At 32.9% G+C, this 8,881-nt stretch overlaps 1 protein-coding gene across 1 annotated transcript; it reads right to left on the reverse strand.

Moving 5' to 3' along the window:
- Window positions 1–5,658: 5,658 nt before the first annotated feature.
- On the reverse strand, window positions 5,659–8,034 carry LOC112030409 (putative disease resistance RPP13-like protein 1). Its single transcript, XM_024063103.1, has one exon. It carries the CDS (start codon window positions 8,032–8,034, stop codon window positions 5,659–5,661), a length of 2,376 nt encoding a protein of 791 aa, XP_023918871.1.
- Window positions 8,035–8,881: the final 847 nt, after the last annotated feature.

Genomic DNA, 8,881 nt, shown 5'->3' on the forward strand with positions numbered 1-8,881 from the left:
CCCTTTAGATGCTTCTTAGCCTTTTGGATTGCATGAAAATGGTCTAATCACCTTTGCATTTGATTGTTCTCTTGTTCAGGACGAGCAAGTATGTTGGCAGGTTCATCTCTAGGTAACTCGGTTGAGCGTGCCTTAGGAACTCGTAACCCATGCCATCGACAATACACCTCCAAATCACACCTCTTCTCGTATAGGGTTGACCATGGTGGTTCTGCTACGGTGAACTCTATTGCGGTGGTATCTATACTTAGTTTTGTAGGTTTGCCGACCATGATGTGCCCGACGCTTCCAAGACTCTCGTACGTGTATATTGGCATATTAAGGAAATCTCTCTTCTTTCCAACCCATTTCCCTCCATAGTGGTCTGTGTATGTCTGTAGTTGTTGATCTGCTGGAACTTGAGATAATCCATTTGTTGAAGTAGATCCAAACTTGGTTCGCATTGTACGATTTGATGTTAAGGTGTTGCAACTCATAGCTTAGTCAATCTACGAAGTTAGTGGGGTAGAAATAAGATCATTATTTGGGTGCATTTATAACCTCAATTCATGTTCCAAGCATTATAATTTTAGTTTCGAAACAGGGCCATAATGCCAAATATTTTTCCCCAAAGGGGCAAAAGGCCAGATATCCCGAAAATATGGTGCTTGATTCTCATATTTGTGGGCACTTTTGTTTGTGGTGTTTCAACTTACTTCTTAAAATGGAACAAGTGGTTCTTGGTTTTGGGGACACAGTTTGCTGGGGATGTGTTTTTAATTTAACTTTGTTTTCTTTAAAAGCGATTTTTAATTTTTTTTTATTTAACTTTGTTTGCTGTGTAAGTTGTAGAACTGGAACATGTTTTGGGTTTGTAATCCCTCAAAACACAAACTGTTTTTTTTAATAGGAATTTTCTTTTATTTTTTTTTTCAAGGAATTTTTTTTAAGGGACCGGGTATAAAGCTTTTTCTTTGTTTTCCTTCATTTAACAAAAAATCACAAAAACATTTTATTTACCCGAAGCCATTCAAAGTCATGCAAAGTGTCATTCAAAGTGTGTGTGGACAAAAAGTGTCATTCAAAACCATTGTTAATTAAAAGTTTACTCTTTTTAAAAAAAATATTTAATATACTTGGTTTATTCAAAATAATAATAACCTTATATTTAACCCTAACTCTTTTATCTCTTTTAGGTTGACGTATGCACAAATTTTTTGGATTGCATTGAGGAGGCACTGGAATAGAATATTAGATAAGTTTGAATGAAATTCAAACCTCACATGAAGTGGTCGTTATCTAAGAAATTGTTGCAATTTTTTTTTTTTAATTGTAACAGAAACTATATTTATCATTTGTATAATTTTATGTGAAATTCAATTTACATTTTTTTTATAATTATTAATTTACTACTCCATAAAAAAATTACACACTTTTTCTCAAATTTAAAGGTAGATGATAAATTTTAAATTTAAGCTCTTTTTAACTTTTGTTACGGATGTGTAGTAAGTGGCTAACTTTTAGGACTAAAAAACTAAAATTTTGGATTAAACGAAAATTGATAACTGTTAGCCTTTCCTTTAACAAAATAATAATAATAATAATAAATAAATAAATAAACAAAAAAACTGTGAGCCTTTTACCATAAAAGAAAAAAAAAAATGTAGTTGCTAAATTTTAAATATCAACCATTTTTAACTTTTTATTATGGATGTGTACTATATTACTAAATTTTAGGATTAAAACACTACATTTTAGGATTAAATTTAACTTGATAACTGTCATAAATAAATATAAATCCTTTTTAACTTTTTATTATGGATGTGTACTATATTACTAAAATTTAGGATTAAATTTTTTTGGATAAGGGTTAATTTAGAGCATTTATTATAATTTGGGATTACTACATTCTTCAATCACCAAAAAAAAAAAAAAAAAAAAAACCCTAGGGGTGTGATGAGTATTATGTGTAGTGAAATAATTTTTTCATCACACCCCTAGGTTTTTTTTTTTTTTTTTTTTTTTGTGATTGGAAAATGTAGTAATCCCAAATTATAATAAATGCTCTAAATTAACCCTTATTCAAAAAAATAGAAGAGCCTCTAAGCACGCGCATGAGCGCGTGCTCAAAGGCTAGTGTCACATAATATTTATGTGCAGTAGTATCTAAGCTGAAGCGTGTAAAAGCTATAGTATAGTAATTATTATTATGCTTATGTTGAACCGCATTATATTTTGGTCAACTTCAATTTATTTTAGTCTTTTTAAACCAATTCAGTCCACTTCGACCCGTTTGGCCTCTTGGGCCCACTTTGGTCTATTTTAGTCTGTTCAGTCAATTTTATGTGAAAGCTGAAACGTTTTTCATTTGGATTATAAACTCCTNAAAAAAAAAAAAAAAAAAAAAAAAAAAAATCTCAGAAAGAAAAATTAGTCCTTACTAAATAGATTTATTTATATATTTTTATGAAAATATGCTTTGAATGTTCCTAAAGCTAACGAGTAATATGTGGAAAAATGTGAATATTACAAAAAAGAGACATTAATACATGAAATGAATGTCTATAAAAAAAAAAAAAAAAAAAAAAGAATGGAGACTTGTAAAAGATTTATACCTAATTTAAGTTAAATAATTAATAAATTAAGGGGTGGGGAAGAAATTGGAAAAGCTTATCCCCCGCCCTCTCTCTCCCCCACTTCTATTGATTAGTAGTTCATGTTACATTGCGCAATAACTCTAATATTCTAGTGATAATAAAGCTATGAATGAGTGAATATGTAGTGCCATGATAAATTAAACATCAATATATATATATATATATATATATAAATAGAGACCTCATGCTAGAGAATATGAGGTTGTGTCATGTGGAGCATTCCTTGAGGTTCTCTTTATTTAGGGTTCTAAATCAACAAAGTTTGTATTTATATCAAAGTATTAGTTTATTAAATTAGCTAATAGAGTAATTTATGCTTATATTAATTATCTATAGTTGTATATTAATTATTTATATCAAATGAATTTATATGATTATTTTTATAAATTCTATCTAAGAGATAATTTTTAGTTGGAATAATAATAATAAATTTAGAATATAATTAACATTCTTACTCATGGTTAGTTGCTACGACAACAATTGACACAAGAGCCATAAAAAAAATTAAATATTTGTGAATTCACTAAAATAAATCTTAGTCCTTTAAATTTCCTAACTCCTTTCAGTCACATGTAATATATGTGTGTGTGTGTGTGTGTGTGTTTAATATAATATTTCTACATTTATATGAGAAACAATAATTGAAGGATATGTGCATTTTTTTTTAGTAGGCATGAAACATGATTATCTATATTAATTACTATATCATGCAATTTTCAATTTGTGAACACACACACACACAAACACATAATATGATTTCTATTTTGTCTATAAAATAACTAAAGATTACAATTTTTTACAAGGAAATTTATTCAAAATTTTTTTATGCATCGATAGTTTGGGGATATGAAACATGAATATCTCTACTGGAAATTGAGGTGCCAACCAATTAACCTACAATATTCTTGGCAAACTTATTGAAATATTGGAGAAAACTAATAATAAGTTGCACCGCTTATCTTGCAGGAATTTAGCTAGTTTTACTAAAAGTTTAATCACTTAACCAAAACAAAGTTGCATTCTTTTATTTATTTATTTATTATTATTATTATAATTATGACTACAAAACTTCAAAGATTAACTATGACTAATAATAATAGTATTCATGAATAGGTCATAATTAACTTCTTAGAAAATTTATTAAAATGCATCGCATCACGTGGGATATTAGCTAGTTACTAACAATAAGGGATATTGATAAGGTAAAAAAAATTGAACATATGGTAACCAAAATTGAACATATGTTTTGAAATTCCAATAGAAGGTTTATCAGTTCAGAAGCTAGTCTCTTCTGCAACAATGCAAGAATTAGGTTGGGTTGGGGTCTGAATTATTGAAATCATATTGTATTTTAAATACAAACAATTAATGAGTAATATTATGAAACCAATTAATGTTGTACCTGGAAGGAGTAAATATCTAAACTTATTTCCTCTCTGTTTTGCACAGTTATTGCTGCTGCTCCTCTTTCTCTAATGAAGTGGCCAAGATCAACATAAGTTATGGAATAGTCTAGATCATTTATATCATACTAATATTGGGTGGGTACACATTTTAAGGAAACAATGATATTAAATTATTAATGGACTTAATAGTTATAAAATACCTGCCATCTACAGCACAGGTGACAATGATTTGATCAATCTATGCAAGGCATGATATATGTTTGAAACGACAATCTGCACAACCATAGTATTAAAAGGGCATCCTACCATTCTGTGCACATATACTAATAACCAGCAATCATCAAATCACAGCTGATAGCCAAGCCAATAATTTAAACAAATTACAAAGTATATGAGATATTAATGAGGTAATAAAATTTCAAACACTATACAATATCTCTTTTAGGCATTTTATCGAATACCTGCCTGCCCGAGCATAAGTGTTCACATCATTCAAATTTGATGTAAAATTTCAAAGTTCCAGAAGTTCAATTGTTAAAAGAGGAAAAAACTAAATTTGACACACCTCAATGATTTGAAATTACAATAGAACGTTTAGCGGTTCAGAAGTTAGTCACTACTGCAAAAGTGTAAGAATTACCTTGGGTTTAAATACAAACACATAGGATTTTGTTTTATTCAGCTTTTGATGTTAAAAATGTAATGAGAAATATTATGAAACCAAATAATGTTGTACCTGGAAGGAAGGAGTAACTATTATGAGTAAATATTGCTCTTTGCTTTACAATTTTCTATTGCTCCTCTTCCTCCAACTCATAGATAGATCTCTCATCAATCTCAACATAAGGGATGTTGGAAATCTTGGACCATTCTCGCCTGCCTACCTTGCAGTGTTGTTTCAACAATGGACACTTGTAAATATAAAGTCGCAGAAGTGAGGAAGGTAGGCCCTTCTCTGGGAGGGATGCGAGTTTAGGTCAATTTCTGATGAATTATTGTTCAAGAACAGAGAGATTTTGAAAGCCATTTGAAGATAGGATTACTATATTAGGAATGCTCCTAATCACTAATTGGGTAAGAGATAAAGGAAGCATCATCGTCAGCTTCCCATTTTGCTCATTTGGAAATGACTGCCAATTTGGAATTCCACCATCAATTAAGAGTGATGTAAGAGAGGTTAGTCTGTGCAATCCCCACATAGTTAGTTGCTTACAGATACTCTCCCCGCCAAATGAGAGTGATGTTAGATTGGTGGGGTAACCCTCTTCTAGAAAGTATACGACACTTGGACAATTAATGATATGAAGAGAATTGAGGTTTGGCATGCAGTTGGGCCAGGCCTCTAGTTTCTCACAGTATTGGATTGAAAGATCTCTCAAGTTGGTGGGGAGTAACCCTCCATCTGGGAAGGAAACAAAACTAGGGCAACGACTTATCCCGATATAATTGAGGTGGCAGAGTTTGTGTAGGCCCACCGGTAAGGATTTCAACTTTGCACAACATCCGATTCCAAGGTATTTAAGGGACGCATTGTTGGGTAAGTTGTTCGCTATTGACTCCATCTTTGGACAGTCCACTACAGAAAGGTATTTAAGAGCTGTAGGTAACTGGTTTTTTTATGATAAGGATGTGAACTCTATGCATGACAAAATCTGAAGGCGTTTAAGCATGGTAAGTAGGTCGCCACTTGATGATAAGCATTTTAGAGATGGACAGCCCTGAATAAACAAGTCCTCAAGAAGAGAAGAAAAATTAGAAGAAGCCTTTCCCTCGTCTACCAAAAACTGCAAATTCTCATAATCACTTATATATAGCGTTTTCAAATTTTGAGGCAACTGACCTCTTGAAATCAACGTCAAAGAATTACATCTCCTAATGCTTGCGTTTTCCAAACATGTACAATCAGAGATTAACAAGGATTTCAAACCATTGCAATCCTCAATATTCAATGTCCTTAAAGTAGATGTCATGCTGATGTTGACAAGACTCAAGCAATTTCTTATATCCAATGTTACAAGGGATATGAATTCATCTTGCCACAAAGATGTTAGCTCCTTACAATTATCTATCTTAAGATTTTCTACCTTAGCTAATCTATGCATGAACTCCTCCTTCAAGCTTTTCACATATGGAATAGAAAGAATAGTTGACTTTAGCAAGCATAACTCAAATGTACCTATGCTCTCCACCCCTTTACATCCCATAATTTCTAATGCATGAAGCTTTGGGAAGTTTGGAATTGAAACATCCAATTGCTCACATCCATTAATAGAAAAATTTTCCAATAATGGAACATGGTGGGGCAATTTTCCTTGCAATTTAGGGCATTGAAAAATAAAAAGCTCACGCAAGTGAGGCAATTCTTCATACTCAACTTTGCATGGAATCCAATCTTTCCATTCTTGCATATCCTTAAAGCAAAGTGTCTCTAAGGATTGGAAAGGCTTTGGGCAATCTTCCCCATAAAACACAAGACCAACTGTTCGTACTGTAGACAATCCTACAAGGACAAGGTCTCTTAAGGATGATAATTTTCCAATTGCAGGTAAGGATGTGCATTTTCTGCACCTTTCAATCCTTAGGCACACCACATTAGAAAATGATGAATGTCCAAACCAAGTTGGGAATTTCATACCAACATAGCCATCAATTGAAATTTCTTTCACCATTGTTGAAGGTCGTAGCATCTCAAGAATATCTAGACTAGCTCTTGTATCTTGTAAATCATCAAGCTCAGACTCCCATTTCATCACTAATATATCTAAATTCTTCTTACAAATTAAATTGGCCCTTCTTGCATCCTCAACATCAAGCATGTTCTCCAAATGTGAAATGCAAAGTGTTCCCTTAAGAGACTCCAAGTTCATCAAGTCTCCTATCTTAGATCTAGTATCTTTCCCCACAACAAAATTAGACAATGTTTGTAGGTTTTTTAATTCTTTTATTCCCACTAGCATTTCTATAATTGAATTCACATTTGTAATATCAAGATGTCTAAGATTGACCATATTCCCAATTTTCACTGGTAACTTTATTAGACGGTTGCAACCTTTCAATAACAATGTTTGCAAGTTGAACAAAGAACTTATGGATTTTGGTAAACTTGTAATCTTAGTATCAGAAAGGTTTAAGTACCTTAGATATTTCAAATCACCAATTGAATTTGGTACCTCAACGAATCGATATCCATATAAAGATAATACCCTTAAGTATCTTAATTGTGGTAGCCAACAATTAGGAATGTAGTTTGTTAAGTAGCCATGCTCATTTATTGGTAGCGGTAGGAAGGTCCGTAAATGCATATTTTTGGGAAAGTCTTCAAACCTTTTCATGCCTTCATAAAGACTTCGAATGTAAGAGAAATGACGTACCTTTGTAGAAATCTCAAATTGCTTATTTCCATCCAATACATCTTCCAATCTATAGCACAAGCCTCTTGCTGCCCATTGAGCTAAATCATTGATAAGATCATGCATGATGAAAAGTGAATCATTGCTACTTGTTTGTTGAAAAAACGATCTCCTAAGGAGATCACAAAAACACTCATCACCAAGATCTTCCATTGACTTGTTTCCTTTTGTTTCTTGGAAAAAACCTTCTGCCATCCATAGCAAAACTAACTCTTTCTTCTCAAATTTATAATCTTTTGGTAACAGTGAACAATAAGCAAAGCACCTCTTTAAATGTGAAGGGAGATATTGGTAGCTCAATTTAAGAATTGGAAAAATACTGCTTTTTTCCTTTGGAATAGACCAAATCTTGCTATCTAACCCATCTTTCCACTTGTCATGATCATGTTTAGTGCGTAAAAGGCCTCCAAGTACTTTTTCCGCCAAAGGTGAGCCCTTACACTTGTCTAAGATTTTTCTACCAATTTCTTCGAGTTCTGGATGTGCAGTAAAATTTGTTGACCCCAATGCACGTTGGATAAATAGATTCCAACAAGCATCATTTGACAACTCTTTCAATTCATAAGTTGGAGTAGTTCCCATTGTTGATGAAACACCATAATTCCGAGTTATGACAATAATCTTACTTCCTGGAGCCCAAATTCAAATGGACTACGTAGTTTAGTCTAGTCATCATAGTTTTCATTCCAAACGTCATCCAAAATGAGTAAAAACTTCTTACCAAATAATGTCTCCTTCAATTTGACTTGTATTAAATTTATATCATTAGCATCACAATGCTCAAAAGTGACTGATTGCATAATTGCTTTTGTCACCCTTATAATGTCAAAATCTTCAGAAACAGAAGCCCATGCTTTCAAATCAAAATAATGGTTCACGTCATCATCATTGTAGACTAGTTGGGCAAGAGTTGTCTTCCCAAGTCCTCCCATACCAACTATGGGAATCACAGAGAGTTGAGCATCACTCGATTCACCACTCAGCAACAACTTGACAATAGCCTTTTTATCTTCTTCCCTGCCGTAAACATGACTTTCATTCACCAAAGAAGTTGTGGGCACCCTTGATCTTGTTGTTCTGGTCCTTCCCCCAGTATTTTCTCTCAACTCTAGATCTTTCTTATCAGTGACTATATTTTTCAGTCTTGCATCAATCTCTTCAATCTTGGACCGCATCGACCTAACAAAACTTCGATTCGAACTAATACAAGCATCAGTGATCTTTCGTACCTTACTTGTGTTGGGTTCTGGGTTCAACTTCCGTCGCAAAGCTTCAATAGCAAACTTGTCCAAGATGTCGTCCACATCATAGGCCAAGTCTTCCAACTCATCCAACTAGATCTTCACGAACTTGTTTGTCATTTGCTTCTCTTCAGCGTCATCCAAAACAACATGGATCTTCATTAACGTTGTCCTCCACCTCTTGAGGT

The sequence above is a fragment of the Quercus suber genome, unplaced genomic scaffold, assembly GCF_002906115.3.
Source record: "Quercus suber isolate HL8 unplaced genomic scaffold, Cork oak 2.0 scaffold_297, whole genome shotgun sequence".
Lineage (NCBI taxonomy): Eukaryota > Viridiplantae > Streptophyta > Magnoliopsida > Fagales > Fagaceae > Quercus > Quercus suber.

Excerpts from the sequence above, each read along its gene's own strand:
- LOC112030409 (XM_024063103.1), bottom strand. The coding sequence starts at position 8,034 with ATGGGAACTACTCCAACTTATGAATTGAAAGAGTTGTCAAATGATGCT.